Source organism: Phasianus colchicus, chromosome 5 (genome assembly GCF_987193195.1).
Source record: "Phasianus colchicus chromosome 5, bPhaCol1.hap1.1, whole genome shotgun sequence".
NCBI lineage: Eukaryota > Metazoa > Chordata > Aves > Galliformes > Phasianidae > Phasianus > Phasianus colchicus.
Genome location: NC_143440.1, coordinates 59,451,235 through 59,469,277, shown reverse-complemented (window position 1 = coordinate 59,469,277; position 18,043 = coordinate 59,451,235). Strand labels below are relative to the sequence as shown.

Genomic DNA, 18,043 nt, shown 5'->3' with positions numbered 1-18,043 from the left:
TCCCTGGAAGCATTTAAGGCCAGGGTTGATGGGGCCCTGGGCAGCCTGGTCTGGTGGGGGACAGTCAGCCCAAGGCAGGGAGTGTCACCAGATGAATGTTAAGGTCCTTTCTAACCCTTGTGATTCTATGATTCTGCAGTTCTAATGTGAGTGGCTGCTGGCATGATACACTGCAGTCGGTAAGCTGGGAGGGAGAGAGGAAAGTGGGAATATCGGATAGCATGATGTACCTTCAGCAAAACATTTATACAGCAATTCACTTGTTTTCACATCCCATCCTCGTTGGATCATGATCAGGGATGGCGTTTTGTGGCAGCCACTAGATGGCATGGTTGTCATTTGGACAGGATGTGGCTTTATCCTTCCAAAAGCAGAGAGAACAGCCTTCAGGCTTTGGTATCTTAATGCAGCACCTCGCTCTTCCGTGGAGAGATCTTAAAGCCCTTTACAAACAAAGGCGATCCCTATTTTAGAAACGATGGAATTAATGCAGAGGACATCCTAAAGCTGACCCACGGGCTAACCCCACTGCAGGTGTTGGCACCAGAAACCACAAGCCAAGGAGCCACGTAGGAAACTTGATTTCACTGGTTCCTTTGGGATAGCCAAAACCAAAGCTGATTAAATGTGAAATATTCCTTATGCAGTGTGTAAGGTGTCATCAGTGAGGTAAAAGACATGAGTAAACTTGTATTCCAGCTGTTCTCCTGCCAGGGTCCTTACTGGAGTAGCATGGCTGGTCAGACTGAAAAAAAGCTTTATTTTGTGTCCTTTTAAGCTGAGCCAACTGTTCTTGGGTTGAGATCATTTATAATTGGTAAGCCTGAGTTTTCATTTGATAGTGAACACAATTCTGAGCAGTGCCTGAACACAAGTGTACCTGTTGGTAGTTGGGCTCTTGAAGTCCCACGAGCCAGTCATACCCTGAACTGAAGGATCATCTGCCTTGTAAAACAAGGCAGCAAAATTTTTGTTTTGTTAGGGTGTTTTAAAACCCTGTGATGGATTACTAGTTCAGTGTGATCTTTGTTTCTCTCTCACAGCAGCAAGGAGCCTGATGTATCATCTGCCCAGCTGTTGTTCTGCCATTGCCAGCAGGCCACAGACCTGGCACAGCCCTGCAGGAGGACACCCTTGGAGCAGGATCTGACAGTGCTAAACATCCACAGACACCTCAAACTCATGGGAGCTCCTCTTGTGGTATGATGGGAAGGAGAAATGATGCACTCACTTGGGCTGGGCAGTGTGAGGGCAGCTGGGGCAGATGTAAAGATGAGGGAAGTGTGTGCAGAGGACAAGGCAGAGCATGAGAATCTGCTCCCTCTCCTTTAAGTTAATGGTAAAGCTCTCAGGCTGAGTTCAGGCGAAGAACAGGCCTGAGCCTGGTGCTGAGCAACACTCCATTACACTTCTAAGTTTGGTCCTCCTTTTCAGGAATCCCAAGGCCTATGTGTGCTCCTGTGGTACTGCCAATATGAGTGGAATTGTGCTTTGTTCAAAATGGGGTGGAGGTGCACCTTTAACTTTGCTGGGACTTCTGGATTCCTCACAGAAGGCTCAGCACCTAAAGGAGGCAGACAGCAGTGTCTGTCATGGGGCAGTGAACGTCAGCAGGGCTCCAGTTGTTGGTGACAACTCTGCCCAGCAGAAAGAATGGGTAGATGAGCTGGGAGGTTCTCCTTCAGCCAGCCTCCTGGATGAGGCTTGTAAAGAGAAGGCACTTCATTAAGCAGCTGTGTATTACAGTGAAGCAGCATGTCAAAAAAAGAAAGGGAAAGGATGCCAGCTTTTGTATTTGACAGGGTTTTCAAACTACCTCCAGAAATGGCTGCCAGACAAATAGTAATTAATGGAAATTTGATATCAGGAGTTGCTAGGTCACAAAGAACATGCATACTAATGCCCAGAGAGGATCGTGAAAGGTTAGAACTATTTAACCAGGGTTGTGTTGGTTCTATTTCAGTGGATGATTTAGAATCAGAGCTGGAGGCTTTTACTGGAGAGTATCTTTATTTCTGTGACTGCAGAGAACATAGTGGCTCAGGCTGTGCAGGAGATCAGCTTTCCAGGTTACTTGTTGGCCTTAGAAATGGCTAATGAACCCTCTCCTCGGTTCAGGCTATGAACCCTCTCCTCGGTTCAGGGAGGAAGTATTTCCCAGCTGTTAATGTCCAACAATTTTTAAACTGATGACAATCTGGTGATTGGTTTTTCCAGCAGTTTTCCTCAGAAAAAATGAGACTTCTGTGCTTTCCATTTACTTTTGAGCTTGGTGACCAATTTCAGCAACAAATTCAAAGAAATTCTGTTGAAATCGACATCTGGGTGTAAAAGAGCTGAAGTATGTTCAAATATGTGGAAACGTTGCAGTATAACCATGTATCTTTTCCAGACTGAAGTTGCTGAAGACCCAGAGAAAGTTTCCACTGTTCACTTACAGCTTGGGCTACCACTTGTGTTTATCCTCAGCCAGAAAGAAACTTATGAGGCAGACAGGAGAACAGCAGAATTTTTGGCCTGGAAACTTCTGGGGAAAGCAGGAGTTGCCATTTTGTCCAGGTAATTGCTTTCCAATGTTTGAAGGATTCTCTTTTTTCTTTTTTTCCTGTGTTGTTTCTGAGCTTCTTTACTGCACAACAAGGCCAGTGGTATCACAGTCAGAGGGCTTACTCTGATTTGAATGAGAAGCAGCAAAACTAAATTATATCCTGTGAGAAGATGTAATATTTGAGAGCTTCTCCAGAATCAGGTAAGTTTGGTTTCAGATGTATGGAAGTGTAGAAATATTTGAGTCTATTGCTGATTTCGAAGTAGAAAAATAGACTAAGGGAAACTTCGGAAAGGAAACTTGGAATGCAGAGACAAAAAGCTTGTATTTTGCCCTTATTTAAGGATAGAAGGAAGTACAGTAAAGGACACAAACTGTGGGTGCTAGTGCATCATGAGTGTTGGGTTGGTTTTCTGCTCAGTAAATTAGAGAGGGATACCAGAGTTAGGCAGCAAGTTTGCTTCCCATGAGGATAGGAATGAGACACTTAGGGCTATGCTGCAAAGATCTGTTGGTTTCCTTTACCACTGTTTCACAGGCTCAGAGGTGGGCTGCATATAGCAGATCCTGTCTTGTGTCCTCTCCACAGCCCATCTTGGCTGTGGCCTGCCCATGAGTGGGGCTGGGAGCCTTCATGTGCTTCTTGTGCTTGCAAATGTTCGCAGAGCATCTGGAGACATGCACACCTGCTGCATGGCTGGCCTGTAGCAGAGCTGTGCACGGAGAGCCAGGCTGCATACATGAGAAACCTGCAGGACGTGACAAGTCAAAAACACATTCCTGTGAGCAGATGCCCCCTCCTATATTTCAGATTTCAGAGGGGGATCCAGCAGCTTTGGGTTAGGACTGTGAGGTGGCATGTCTGCTTTGCGCCCATGCTGCTGGCAGCATTGCAATGGAGGAAGAAGGAGGAAGGATGGGAAGGATGGGTGTGGGCTGTCTTCTGGCTTTCTGCCATCGTGGTATCTCCATGTGCAGAAGCACTTCTTGGCTGCGTTTACATGCAAGCTAGAGTCTGCCATCTGAGCAGCTGCACTGGGATGTGGTTACCGATGGATGAGCAAAGATGTGAATCATAGAAGGGCAGTTCAGAGCCCTCGGGAAATAGGCATGTTATGCAGCACATGTGGGGTGAGTCCCACCAGGTCACTTGGAACATATTTCTCCAACACCTACTTTGTTCAGGTGGACTGAGCTTCAGCACATACATTGGGGCCCAGAAGCATGACTATGTGGGGATGTGGTGCAGCGGGGAGAGGTGTGTGTTTGTCAGACAGGCAGGTTATAGAGTATGTAACCCTGCATACCATCACACCATCTAATGTTCACTTTGTATTTTGGAAGGGACCGTGTGGATTTGAACATTCTGCGGCAGACAAACGTTGCTCTCAAAACACCAGATGAGGTTTGACGGATTTCTTTATCATACAAATCTTATTTCCTGTCTGGAAATGCTGCTCTGGAAAGCGCATTAAGGTGTTGCTCACCTCTTGTTATTTGATGGCCTTCAAAGAAGCTCCAGGGGATGTATCTTTCCATAGCTGCATGCATGTATTTGGAACTGCTTGAGCTTGATGCTGCAGAGGAATTGTGCCTGCTTGCAGGAGATAAATGGAAGTGTTTATTTTGGGTTCTAATCAGAGAGTGATCTCTCTATTGTACAGTAAGTCAGTGTGAGATTGTGAACTACCTAAGGTAGTACTTCAAGTGTAAATTCCCATCAGATTTGGACTTCCAAAGGCCCTTGGCCCCTTAGGAAAGGAGTTCAAAAGATGAAGAGGAAACAAACATGAAACTAAGAGCCAAGAGGGCAAACAACCAAAGGTCTGTGCTGAACTGATGTCATCAAAAGCCTCTGGTAGTGATCTGAGAAAAGGGCAGAGCCTAAATTAAAAGAGGCTGATCAAGATGAGCTAAACTCTGGAGGGGCCTGACCCAGCTTGTGAGGCAACAAATGTCAGGGAACAGACGTTGCCCCGAATTACTTGAACTGTCACAAATCACACTTGTGATTGCAGAGGTACACGATCAGACCTGAATCTGAGTGTCCCCCGAGGGCTTCCCCTGACCTGCTGAGAGATGTGCGTGGTGTGTTTCTCCTCTTAGAACCAATGGGAGGTGCCAGCAGTTTGTCATTTCTCTCAGTTCATTATAAAATTCATTTTCTCTGAAGTGCCTCTTCCTGAGACAGTGCCAGAACTGGTTTTAAGCTGACACGGTCTCATTTCTGAGAAATAAATTTTGCTCTTTTCTGTCCGTGGGTTGGCAGTCCATTACACTTGGGAACATTCTTCTTTGTTGAGCTACATGAGATAAAAGATGATCTGTGCGTTTTTCCAGTCCATGATGAGCTTCTCTGACTAACCTGAGCCACCTAGGCTAGGGACCAGGCAGCACAGTGGACTCTATGCTTGTACCTCAGCTCCCTCATTCACTGTTTGGCCTCTGAGTTTCTTCTCACAGTAGCTCTGTGTTAAGGTGCTGGGAGGTGGAGCAGGTGTTCACTTTCACCACTCTAGCTACAGACACAAAATCCCACATAGCTACAATTACTTCCTGAAAAGGAAATAGCAGTCTGGAATGAAAAAAAGTAATGTGCAGGTGAAACTGGGCCAAAGAAGCACATCCCTTGTTTGGCAGCTCTAGGAATCTGTTGACATACCCCAGAAATAAGAAGCTAGATGGTGAGAGGGAACTTCAAACTCCCTCTCCATTAGAATTCCCTATTTTGAGTTTCATTTGCAGATGATAGAAGAGACACAGAGTGATGCTTTGTTCCTGTATTCTTTAGGGAGTGCCAATCAAATACCTGGTCTTGGAAGATACTGAGGAAGTTATAACTCTGCTGGAAGATAAAAGCAAGGTTAAACAAATCCAGGAGAATGAGGATGAAGATGAGGAAGATGAGGATGAAAAAGAGAATGACAATCAAGGTGTGTAACTAGAAAATGAGAAGCTAGTTATCACCAATAGGACATGCAATCAGCGACTCCTAGAGACATGCAGAGTTAAAGCATTAGAGAATACTCTTGCAAATCCATGGCAAGCTATCTGTTTGAAGGGAAGTTGCAAAGGAGACAGAGCCAGGCTGTCTTCAGTGTTGTCCAGTGCCAGGACAAGAGATGATGGGCACAAACTGAAACGCAAGAGGATCCATCAGGAAATGTTTTTTTACTGTGTGAGTGACAGAGCACTGGCACAGATTGCCCAGAGAGGCTGTGGAATCTCCTCTTTGGAGATCTTCTAAAGCCAGCCAGGCATGGGCCTGGGCAGCCTGCTCTGGGTGTCCCTGCTTGAGCAGGGGTTGGACCAGCTGGCCTCAAGGTCCTTGCCAGCCTCAACTAATCTGTCATTCTGTCACTATGATTATCACAGTCACATGATGTCTGTACAAACTGGCTCTTTCATTCTCTGCAGATCACTGGAGCTTCATGACAGATAGGCGTAATTTTTAGGGCAAACACCACGGGCAAACACAACACACTGTTGTGATTGGAACAGTTGCAGAGATTCTGCATGAGGGAGGAGCTACTGATGTTTGGTTGGGTCCAGCTTCTGTCCAAGCTTCAGAAGAAGCATAGGGATTACTAGTCCCTTTGGGAAGGTTTGAGACGTGTTTTTGTAACAGCTTTTTCAGACTTGCTTTCCTCAGGGAGAAAACAGCTTCTACAATGCTTTCTTGAATATATTTGTTTTCCATACAGAATTATTTTTGTTTTGAAGAAAAAGTGACACAGGAGCATGGAAGATCAAATATTCAGCATGTTTAAGACTTGTGTTCAGTTTTGAGGATACAGGGCAATGGTGTGAGGTGGCATAGGAGCATTTTAATGAGCTTGTGTGTATATCAATGAGATTGTCTCTGTTCCTTCCATTCCCCCAGTAAGGTGGTTACTTAATCTCTAATTGACAATCACAGAATCACAGAATCACAGAATCACAGATTGTAGGGGTTGGAAGGGACCTCCAGAGATCATCGAGTCCAACCCCCCTGCCAAAGCAGGTTCCCTACACCAGGTCACACAAGTAGGCATCCAGTCAGGTCTTGAATATCTCCAGAGAAGGAGACTCCACAACCTCCCTGGGCAGCCTGTTCCAGTGCTCCGTCACCTCACCTAAAGAAGTTCTTGTGCACATTTTTGCAGAACTTCCTATGCTCCAGTTTTCGGCCATTTCCCTTGTCCTGTCTCCACATACAGTCACCATGTGTCTGTTGAGAGGTGGTGGCTTCCTAAAATGTTCCAGTGAGGTTGCAGGCAGGGAGCTGCAGTTTCCTGTGTCCTTTGTGTTTGTGCTTTTCTCCATGCAGACATGCAGGATGATCAGGTGGTGGAAGCAGTTTCCAGGGACAAGAAGCGAGAGCTGCCCCTGGATCAGATCCTTACCCTGACAGAAGAGACCTTTCACTCTGCCATGTTGGAAGCTGCCCAGACAGTGGTGCTGTTTTATGCCAGCTGTGAGTATGACTATACTTGTGCTGCTCACTACACTTCCCACAGTGTGATAATCCACACTTGTAGACAAGTGTGAATGATAAATATGTGCTGCATCCTGTCCTATGGGCCCTCACCAAGTGTTAGCAGTCAGATTTCATCAGTTCCTTTCATTGGCTGATATTCTTTGAAGATGGCATCTCTCAGTGTAAAGTACGTCAGTGTTTAGAAGTTTTCCATCTTCCTTTTACAGGGACCGAATCATAGAATCATAGAATCACCAAGGTTGGAAAAGATCTCTAAGATCGTCCAGTCCAACCTATCACCAATATTTTCCACTAAACCATGTCCCTCAGTACAACATCTAAATGTTTCTTGAACACCTCCAGGGATGGTGACTCCACCACCTCCCTGTGCAGCCCATTCCAGTGCTTGACCACTCTCTTGAAGAATTATTTCATAACATCCAATCTGAATCTCCCCTGGTGCCACTTGAGGCTGTTCCCTCTCATCCCATCACTAGTTACATGGGAGAAGAGGCCAACCCCCAGCTCACTACAACCTCCCTTCAGGTTGTTATAGAGAGCAATGAGGTCTCCACTGAGCCTCCTCTTCTCCAGACTGAACAATCCCAGCTCCCTCAACCGCTCCTCATAAGGCCTGTGCTCCAGACCCCTCACCAGTTTCGTTGCCCTTCTCTGGACATGCTCCAGGGCCTCAATGTCTTTCTTGCAGTGAGGGGCCCAAAACTGGACACAGTACTGGAGGTGCGGCCTCACCAGAGTTAAGTACAGAGGGACAATTACTTCCCTGCTCCTGCTGATGACACTATTTCTGATGCAAGCCAGGATGCCATTGGCCTTCTTGACCACCTGGGCACACTGCTGGCTGATGTTCAGCCCAGTGTTGACCAATATGCCCAGGTCTGTTTCTTCTGCACAGTCTTCCAGCTACTCTGCCCCAAGCCTGTAGCATTGTCTGGGATTGTTGTGGCCAAAGTGCAGGACCCAGCATTTGACCTTGTTGAACCTCATTCCATTGGCTTCAGCCCAGATATCCAGCCTGTCCAGCCTTCCTTCCCCTGGGCAGATTGACATTTCTTGCCAGCTTGTATGTAATCTGCAGACTTACTGCACTTAATGCCCTCATCCAGGTCATCAGTAAAGATATTGAGCAGGACAGGCCCCCACACCGACCCCACTCATGACCGGTCACCAGCTGGATGTAACTCCATCCCCCACCACTCTCTGGGCCCAGCCCTCCAGCCAGTTCTTTATCCAGCCAAGAGTGTACCTGTCCAAGGCACGGGCTGTCAGCTTCTCCTGGAGAACACTGTGAGAGACAGTGCCAAAGGCTTTGCTGAAGTCTAGGTAGACTACGTCAACAGCCTTTCTCTCATTCACCAAACGGGTCACTAGATCATAGAAGATCAGGTTGGTCAGTCAGGACCTGCCTTTCATGAACTCATGCTGGCTAGGCCTTATCCCCTAGCTGCCCTGCAATGCTATGTGATCTCCTTTGAGAAAATTTGCTCCGTAACCTTCCCTGGCACTGAGGTCAGACTAACAGGCCTGTAGTTCCCCTGATCCCCCTTACGATCCTTTTTGTAATGAGAGTCACACTGAGAAGCCTCCAATCTTCCAGTTGGCCAAGAATGCAGATAGATGATGGAAAGTGTCTTGGCTATCACTATCAGCTTCCTTAGTACCTTGAGTGAATCCCACCTGGCTCTATGAACTTGTGGCTGTCCAGGTGTCTGTTCAGTGACTGTCCAGTATGTCTCCGACTGTTTCCATCTGAACTGTGGAGAGTTTATTCTGCTCCCCATCTGGGATTTCAAGGTCAGGGATTAAAGTACCCCAAGGATAACTGGTCTGATTTTTAAAGGCAGACTTCAAGGCATTGATAACCTCAACCTTTTCCTTATCGTCAGTGGTCACATTCCCAGTGACCACTGGGAAAAGTAAAGGATGGAGATTCTCCTTAGCCTTCCTCTTACTGTTAATACATTTGTAAAAAAGTTTTTTTGTTCTGTTTTACCCCAGCGGCCAAGTTGAGTTCAAACTGGGCTTTTCTAATTTTTTCTCTGCGAGACACACGTGAGACAAGAAGAAAAATGAGAGTGACTTCATGAGATAGGCTAGGGAGCCTAGTTGCTCTCTTCTGTAGAAACATAAAGTCCAATTTTCTTTATTTCTTTCAAAATCTTTCAGAGCCTCAAGTGCCATAGGATGCAGAAAATCATAATGTAATATTGTCAGAGAGTACAGTGAGGTTGGTTCATCACCTATATGTAACTCAGAGCTGCTTCTCTTCTGTGTTTCAGGGGAGGCAGTGTCCCTGGCAGTGCTACAGTCTTACACAGAGGTGGCTGATCACCTGAAAGGTAAGGTGCTCAGTCTGAGTGCTTGTAGAGCTGGTTTGTGTCTGCCCTGACAGTACACACCAAAAAACTCGAAAGATACTGGTGGTGTCTTGCTCACTCACCTAGAATATACTCATTTTTAGTTCCCAAACTCTTAAGGAAGGCATTCCTATGTTAAATTGCTTAGGAAGAGAATTTGTTTCTCTAGCAATATTTGCAGTCTCTTTGTGCTTCTGTAAAGTCATGGGACTGGCAGTGCAACCTTGTGCAGTCATGGTGCTGTTGATGTAAACCGCTTTCCATCATCTATCAGCGCTCCTTGTTGACTGGTGAGGTACCAGAAGACTGGAGGCTTGCCAATGTGACTCCCATCTACAAGAAGGGCTGTAAGGAGGACCCGGGGAACTACAGGCCTGTTAGCCTGACCTCGGTGCCAGGGAAGGTTATGGAGCAGATTGTCTTGAGGGAGATCACACGGCAAGTGCGGGACAACTGGAGCATCAGGTCTAGCCAGCATGGGTTCACGAAGGGTAGGTCCTGCTTGACCAACCTGATCTCCTTCTATGATCTAGTGACCCGCCTGGTGGATGAGGGAAAGGCTGTTGATGTAGTCTACCTAGACTTCAGCAAGGCCTTTGACACTGTCTCCCACAGTATTCTCCTGCAGAAGCTGGCAGCCCGTGGCTTGGACAGGTACACTCTTGGCTGGGTAAGGAACTGGCTGGAGGGTCGAGCCCAGAGAGTGGTGGTCAATGGAGCTAAATCCAGCTGGCGACCGGTCACGAGTGGTGTTCCCCAGGGGTCGGTGCTGGGGCCTGTCCTTTTCAATATTTTTATTGATGACCTGGATGAGGGCATTGAGTGCACCCTCAGTAAGTTTGCAGATGACACCAAGTTGGCTGGAAGTGTCGATCTGCCTGGGGGTAGCGAGGCCCTACAGAGAGATCTGGACAGGCTGGAGAGCTGGGCTGAAGCCAATGGGATGAGGTTTAATAAGACCAAATGCCGGGTTCTACACTTTGGCCACAGCAACCCCAAGCAACGCTACAGGCTTGGGGTGGAATGGCTTGAAGACTGTGTAGAGGAAATGGACTTGGGGGTGTTGGTTGACGCTCGGCTAAACATGAGCCAGCAGTGTGCCCGGGTGGCCAAGAAGGCCAATGGCATTCTGGCTTGTATCAGAAGCAGTGTGACCAGCAGGAGTAGGGAAGTAATTGTTCCCCTGTACTCAGCTCTGGTGAGGCCGCACCTTGAGTATTGTGTCCAGTTCTGGGCCCCTCACTGCAAGAAAGACATTGAGGCCCTGGAGCGTGTTCAAAGAAGGGCAACAAAGCTGGTGAGGGGTCTGGAGCACAGGCCTTATGAGGAGCGGCTGAGGGAGCTGGGATTGTTCAGTCTGGAGAAGAGGAGGCTCAGGGGAGACCTTATTGCTCTCTATAACTACCTGAAGGGAGGTTGTAACGAGCTGGGGGTCGGCCTCTTCTCTCGTGTAACTGGTGATAGGACTAGAGGGAATGGTTTCAAGCTGTGCCAGGGAAGATTCAGGCTGGATATTAGGAAATACTACTTCTCTGAAAGGGTGGTCAGGCACTGGAATGGGCTGCCCAGGGAGGTGGTGGAGTCACCGACCCTGGAGGTGTTCAAAGAACGTTTGGATGTTGTGTTGAGGGATATGGTTTAATGAGAACCATTGGTGACAGGTGGATGGTTGGACTGGATGATCTTATAGGTCTTTTCCAACCTTAGTGATTCTGTGATTCTGTGATTCTGTGGTACACACCAGCTGCCCAAACCACCCTTCAGCTGGGACTGTGATATTCATGGGCACAGTCATTTCATCACCAGAAACAGTGAGTGACACAGCAAGGGTTTGAAGGTAGAGGGTCCAGCAGCAGACACCATAGTCTGCATCAGAGGAGCAGGATCCTGCTGGTGCCCTTCAGTGCTATGTCCAGTCAGAGTAAAGATGCACTGCATATTGCACAGCATGAGGCTTGAGAGCCAAATCAATGTTTGCCAGGGAGGGGTGATACATCAAGTCTCCTGCTTTTGGGAATCACAACGTGGTTATTTGATCTGTAACAGAGTGGTAATTGGCCCAGGCTTTGCTAGAAGCATAATAGACAGGCGGGGGCAGGCCCAGATCCATGGGGCATGATGGTGTCAGAGAAAGAATTTAAAATGACTATGCCTTCAGGGCCTGTAGACTGGGTTAATTACATGGGAAGTCTCACAGGCAACCACAGAATGCCAAAAATAATAGACAGCAAAGGATCAGTAACATTTAAAGACAACACACATCAGGTAATCCACTAGTAAAGACATAAGGGACTGGTCCTTCAGGAGCACCTGTGATGTTTCCTGGGTGATTTAAGTACTGATTCAGCTTAATTCAGGGCTTCAGCCCGATCCCCCTCTATAATCAGTGGAAAGAGTTGTGTTCTTCTGCTCTGCTAGCAGGCTTGTATGGGTTCAATCTCTTCTAGAGATGCCTGTCCTTCCCTCTAACTACAGGGGGTAAGCAAGTGGCTTCATCCCTTCATTTCAGCACAGTGAGGAAGTTGAGTAGATCTAAGTCTGAGCTGTTCTTGCACCCCTGGAGGTAACTGGTGCATTCTTCATTGTTTTTTTCCTTCTTCATCAAGGCTGATTTCTCTTAGTTGCTAATTTCTCCTAATTGCTGATTTCTCCTAGTAGCTCCTAGCTCCTAGAGGCACTCCCCTGGAACTGGATACCTTTTCCTGCAAACTTCAGGCAGGATTCAGGCTGAGCTCTCAGCAGAAGGAAAACGTATAGAGTGTGCAGAGGACCCAGACAGTTCTCTGAGAAGTGGTTGTTTGCAAGAAACCCTCCTGGGAACACTGAGGGCAGTGCTGTCATTTAGAGGAAAGTGGTTCTGCTTTACTAATTTTCATAAAAAGATTGTCATCATCAGCTTTGATCTGAACTGACAGCCCAGAAATAAACTGGAAAACTCAGGGAGGGTTATCATCATTAGAGGGGTTATGGTTATTGATTATTTGGGGCTTCTTTGGACTTTCCAGCTGTCAAACCAGCTAGAGTTACAAACTGGGAGAGGCAGCGGATGAAACTCTGCCTCTTCCTGAGTCAGTGGCCAAACTGTGGCTGACTGTGTGAGGCTAAGCTCTCACCATCTGTTTCTTTAATCACTTGATAACAATCTCAGTACATGGATGCAGCCATAGGCAGATTCTCAACAAAGATTATGAACTGACTGAAGTCAAGACCTTTCCTCTGTGATCAGTGAGGTCCAACTGAAGACTCCCAGGCCAGATGTGACCTATGGAATGACTCCAGTTTGTTCTCCCTGTTGTGACCTCGGAAAGGATGGAGAACGGTTGCTTTTGGAGCTGAAGTGAGTTTGCTGCAAGATGTGACTTTATATCTGCTGCTGGGAGAGACTTAGTTACAAAGATATCTACTGGTGAACTGGAAGTCCTAAAAGGATGTGAATTCCCAGGCTCTTTTTTATGGCCAGCATGAGGGTGTTTCTGGTTGGTAATTAGGGTGGGCTGGAGTCAAGAGGTTAAAGAATCCAAAAGTTATAACAGATCAGACAGAGCAGAGGCCATATCAATTGTGAATGTCCCAGTGCAGGGGGCATAGCCTGATGGAAGTCTGAATCTGTGAATTCCCAGGTAGGAGTTAGAGTCAGGGGTTCCAGAGCTGGGTTTGGGGTTAGGAAGAGAGTGCTGCAGGGTTGAGCAAGGTAATCAGGAAGATATACCAGTGCAAGGGGCAGAAGTCTGCATCAGGAAGAAGAGCTTGAGCTATGCAGGACAGTGAGAATTAAACATGGGTTATGGCTCTGGGGCAATTTCTCAGCTCCCCCAGAAATACAGGTATCTGCTGTTCAGGGTGAAACTCCTCCCAAGGGCTCAGAAGCCAAGATCAGCTGTTTGAGGCATGAGTCACCTGCACTAGAAGCACGTTTTAAGATAGATACAGGATGAGGTCCCACTTTTGATGCCAATTTTCCATGGAAAATGGCACTGAGAATAGGCCATCTGAAATAAAGCGTAGGAGTGCAGAGGAGGCTGGAGGCTGGGATGACCCCATGAATCATCCAGTAACAAACAGTCAGCAAGATCATCATCAAATGAAGTTTACAGCCCACCAAGTGTTTTCTCTTTGTTAAGAGATCGGATCAAACAAGAGATCAAGAGAAACACCTTTGTCTTGCTGAAAAGAGCACATTTTCTGCTCTTGCAGTGAGAGTGTGCCATTCTCTCTGCCACTGAGGCTAACCAGGGCAGCTCTTGTTTTTTTATGAAAAACATATATCTATGAAAGCAGCCCCCCTGCAACAGAAGGGTGTGAAGGTGTGACAGGGTCATTGCATTTCTCAGATGTTTCATTAGCCTTTTTTGCAAAGGTAGGAGGAAACCACTACAAAAGAAGAGCAATATGCTGAAAAACTGAGCTGAAAAACAATTTTACTTCCCTCTCCTGATGCTTGTGGGGTCTTCCTGCCCAATGACTTTCAAAGACAGAGCTCTGAAGTTATAGTTCTAACTTATGAAAATCAGCTGTGTGATTTAGCACACAGAATTGAGTCATAGAATATCCTGAGTTGGGAGGGACCCACAAAGATCACTGAGTCCAACTCCTGGCTCCATACAGCCACCCAATACCCAGCCCTATATTCTGAGAGCACTGTGCAAATGTTCCTTCAACTTGGGCCGTGACCACTGCCCTGGGAAGCCTGTTTCAGGCTGACCATCCTCTGGCAAAGGTTCTTTTCCTAAGCCCCAACCTGACCCTCCCCAGTGCATCTCCATGCCGTTCCCTTGGATCCTTTTGCTGTCACCACAGAGATCAGATTGTTAAATTCCTTTTGAACTCTGCTTCCATACCAAAGCTGTGGTGTGGTCTGAGAGGGGACCCTCTGACCCAGGATCTGCCAGAACACCAGATGCCATTCATTTTCTGTTATCACATACATTAGATATGTGAGACATCAACAGCTGGTGGGCTGTGAGATTCTCTGATATGCTTTCCTACAGTGATGTAGTCATTTCCCTTTGTGTACTGGATTTCTCCTCTTGAAGTGCAACACTTCACATATAACTTAATTCTCTTTCATCTTGTAGACTTCAGACCAGCTCTCAAAGTTGAAAATGCCAGTCCTGCTCTCCAAAGGCCCAGCTGCTTAAAGCTGCACTGTTCCTTGTAGCTTTCAGTGATCGTCTTGTCCTTGTTTTAGAAGACCCTTAAAACAGAGGTTCTCTCCACCGCCAGTTTGAATAGCATCTAAAATCATAGAAGGGAAGTATCTCATGTTTCTCTTCGAACTTTCATCCCATCCAGCAGCTCAACAGTGACCACAGGGCTGTGCTGTCTTTTGCTGAATTACTCAACTCCTGAAACTGCTGTGTGTTTGATAATTAATAACATGGTGCAGCTCGGGATGGCGGAGTGATACACAACATTCCTCGGGCCAGCTGAGGCTTCCTTGGGGGATTTTGGTCATTCTTGGTACGTAATCCCCCATGGTGGTATCTAAATACTTAAAATCCCATTTGGAGGACCTTAGAGGAGCCTTGCAGTTTTAACAAGACATCAAAGCTCTGTTTGTGTGCCATTTTTTATTCTGAGTTGGGCAAGACACAAAATTATGTGGTAAGAGTTGATGAGAACCAGCCATACCGGATCAGAGGTGTGAAATAAATCCCAGGGCAGGCTTTTAAATTGAGATGTTATTTCACAGCCTGGAGAATGACACAAACCATTTCTGCTCTCTTGGAGTGTTTTGACAGCTCTGGACTGTCTGAGTGGAATTGCAGACTAGTAGCTCTGTGCTGCTACTTGCTTCTTCTGTCCATACATTTGACACAAGGCAGAACAGCAGCGAACTCCTCCTGTGAAAGAGCTGCAAAGCAGAACTGAAAAAGAAGGCTGTATAAAATGGTCTGGTGAGATGTCAAGGATGCAGAGCTTTGGAATGGGAATTCACATGGAGGTCACTTGTGTCTTTACCTGTCTTTGGGGAGCCTTGCCAATCCCTGACAGAAATTTCTAACTTGTGATTAAAACTCTTCAGTAACTGTTCTGCCTAAGACTTGCCTGTGCTTGGTTCTCAGGAGCTAATTTTAATACTTGGTCAAGCCTCTCTGCCTGGGGATAAATTGTTGCTCGTCTTTTCCCAGCTGGCAATAGAGAGAGATCCCACCATCACCTCTGGACCAGACTTTGCAGACTTAATTTATTCTTAGATTCTATTGTTTCCCTTTCCCAGGCAATTTCTGTTAGAAAGAAACACCACTTTTCTTCAGAGACATGTCTTCTAAACACCTCTCTTGCTCAGATTTTCTCTCATCTGCTTACACTTCTTAAAAATGTGTTTTCCAGCTTGCATGAAGGCTTGATGGGTTCTGCAAAAGCATCACCAGAAAAAAATACAAGAGCATCCTTTTCCTTCCATATTTTGCAGATGCTGTTGAGAGTTCATCCAAGGGTGAGCTTTGCCCTTATCTGCAGCACTAATGATATATGTCAATCCCATTCCTCATTACAGAGTGTTGCTTTTACACTTTGCCCTTCAAATCTTTCTGTCCTTCTGAATCTAGGATCATCTGCTGATTGGATGTGTGTTTTTCTATCATCCAGACCTCTAGTGAAAGCAGTGATCAGAATCAAACCCAGGGCAGACAGAGAAGAAAGCCTGGTTGCTTTGATCTGCTGTGCTCTGCCTGAGAAATCCTCATCATCTGCCCTTGCCCTGGTTTCTGAAGGACACAACATCTTGCAATGATCTGCTTCCACGTGTGTCCTTGTCTCAGCGTTTCATCCCATCTTTCCCATGCAATTGTTGAATCATGTTCAAACAAATTTAGCAAAGGTATAAAGATCTCTGAGATACTGCATTCCTGCAGTGGGCATGAACGACGTATGGCCTGAGGACTGTACACAGCCCTGCTGTCATTGGTCAAGCCTGCAAGTAGGTAAGAGGCAGGTCAGGCAAGGCAGCCAGCTGGGAGGTAGTGGCTAGTGAGGCCAGAGATCACCTGCTGGCCAGTTAGCACACACTTAGCAGTGGACTAGCAGCTACATGTGCTGGCTTTCACCCAGCCTGCAGATGAAAGGACAGCTGATAGGGACATGCTGAAGTTATAGGTGCTCTGTCTTGGGCTCGTGGAAAGTATGCAAGAGAACAACATTCATCTGTTTCACTGCTTACAGATCCTATTAATGAGGCCCTTAAAAGGCTTTTTTAGTACCCGTCCAAGAAAGCAGATTTGGACTGACTGCTCTATAGTTCCCAAGCACTGAGAAAGTTCCTTTCCCAGTTCCTTTCCCAGTTACCTACTTGTAAAGTCCCAGCCTCTTAGTTAGGGGCCTAAAAGTACCTGCTAGTGGTTTGGAGATGAGCAACTTGCATAGGTACAACAGGGTGAAAGCCATCAGATTGCCAGATTGCATTGCAATTTGTTTATGTGACCTTTAACTGCTCACTGTGTATTAAGCTCCATGTTTTAGGTAAAATAGATACTTTTCAATACTGGGCACCTCATAAAATAACAAAGCCTTGAATGTCAGAATGGTTTAGGTTGGAAGGCATCTCTGGAGGTCATCAGGATCCTCCTGTGTTCTGGTTTTTGCCTATTGCCTCTTTTGCTGGCAGTAGGCTCAGAACTCCAGGTGCAGCCTCACCAGTGCTGAGCAGAGGAAAGTATGACCTCCTTTGACCTGCTTAGTGCAATACTGCCCAGGATGCCATTGGCCTTCTTAGCAGAAGCAGCATAGGACTGATCATGTTTGACTTACTGTCCACCAGCATCCCCAGGTCCTCTTCTGCAGAGCTGCTTTCTAGCTGGGTGGCCCCAGCATGTGGTGGTGTCTGGGGTTGTTCCTCCCCATGTGCATCAGCCTCTTTCGTGCCAAGCTTTATTTTCCCTCTTTTCCTCCTTTAAGCAAGGGCCTGTCTGGTTTCTTTGTCTTAGTTTTATTCATAAAATATTTCTAGCATCTATTCTTACTGTCGTATGTACTCCTGGTTGTTTCATTGCAGCCAGATGTGAATGTCTCTGGGTATTTCTTTCTGAGAAGTGAAAGCTGCCACTTCCCTGAGTTTGATCTCTCTATTGTTTTAATCCATTCACACCTGCTGGAATATTTAATACATTAGTAGGCTGGAAATAATTGCTATTATATTCAAAGCTGTAAGGTATGTCCATGAATAAGTTCAAGAAGGAGACAGCATGGGCTGGGAGGGATTGCTTATTTTGGGACTGGATTTTGACATCCTGCCTACACAGAGCAGCGTTTCACTCCAGGAATGATCGAGTAACTTTTCAGTGGTTGCCCATCTGGACATGCTCCATGTACGTGCAATGTGTTAGCATCCAGCTCAGTAGGATGCACACCAAAGCAAATAGCAGTTCTAGTATGTTAATACAAATATATACAGTAGCATCCAAAAAAGTTCGCATGGCTCCCTTTTTCAAGCATTTCACTTTCTCTTTTTTTTTCCTACTATTTGTATGTGTTTGTTTTCCATTCTAGGAACTCAAGGGATTTTGCTCTCTCGAGTAAACTGCTGGGACTGGCCTGGTGTTTGCACAATGGAGAATGTCACTCAGTTTCCTACCATAAAGATTTACAAGAAGGGAGAACAACCAATAACGTACAATGGCATGTTGGGAACTGAAGAACTGACCAGTTTCATCGTGTTGT

At 46.4% G+C, this 18,043-nt stretch overlaps 1 protein-coding gene across 12 annotated transcripts in view; it reads left to right on the top strand.

Annotated features, from left to right (window-relative positions):
* TXNDC16 (thioredoxin domain containing 16) overlaps positions 1-18,043 on the top strand; it is a 51,420-nt gene that overhangs the window by 11,558 nt on the left and 21,819 nt on the right. For 11 of the 12 annotated variants that reach the window (XM_090141949.1, XM_090141952.1, XM_090141950.1 and 8 more), the window contains 7 exons: positions 1,044-1,200; positions 2,393-2,559; positions 3,893-3,953; positions 5,340-5,481; positions 6,858-7,004; positions 9,308-9,367; positions 17,873-18,041. In XM_090141949.1, coding sequence (XP_089998075.1) covers positions 1,044-1,200; positions 2,393-2,559; positions 3,893-3,953; positions 5,340-5,481; positions 6,858-7,004; positions 9,308-9,367; positions 17,873-18,041 — 903 coding nt within the window. The remainder of the gene's footprint in view (positions 1-1,043; positions 1,201-2,392; positions 2,560-3,892; positions 3,954-5,339; positions 5,482-6,857; positions 7,005-9,307; positions 9,368-17,872; positions 18,042-18,043) is intronic. The other variant, XM_090141947.1, reaches the window with a different exon arrangement.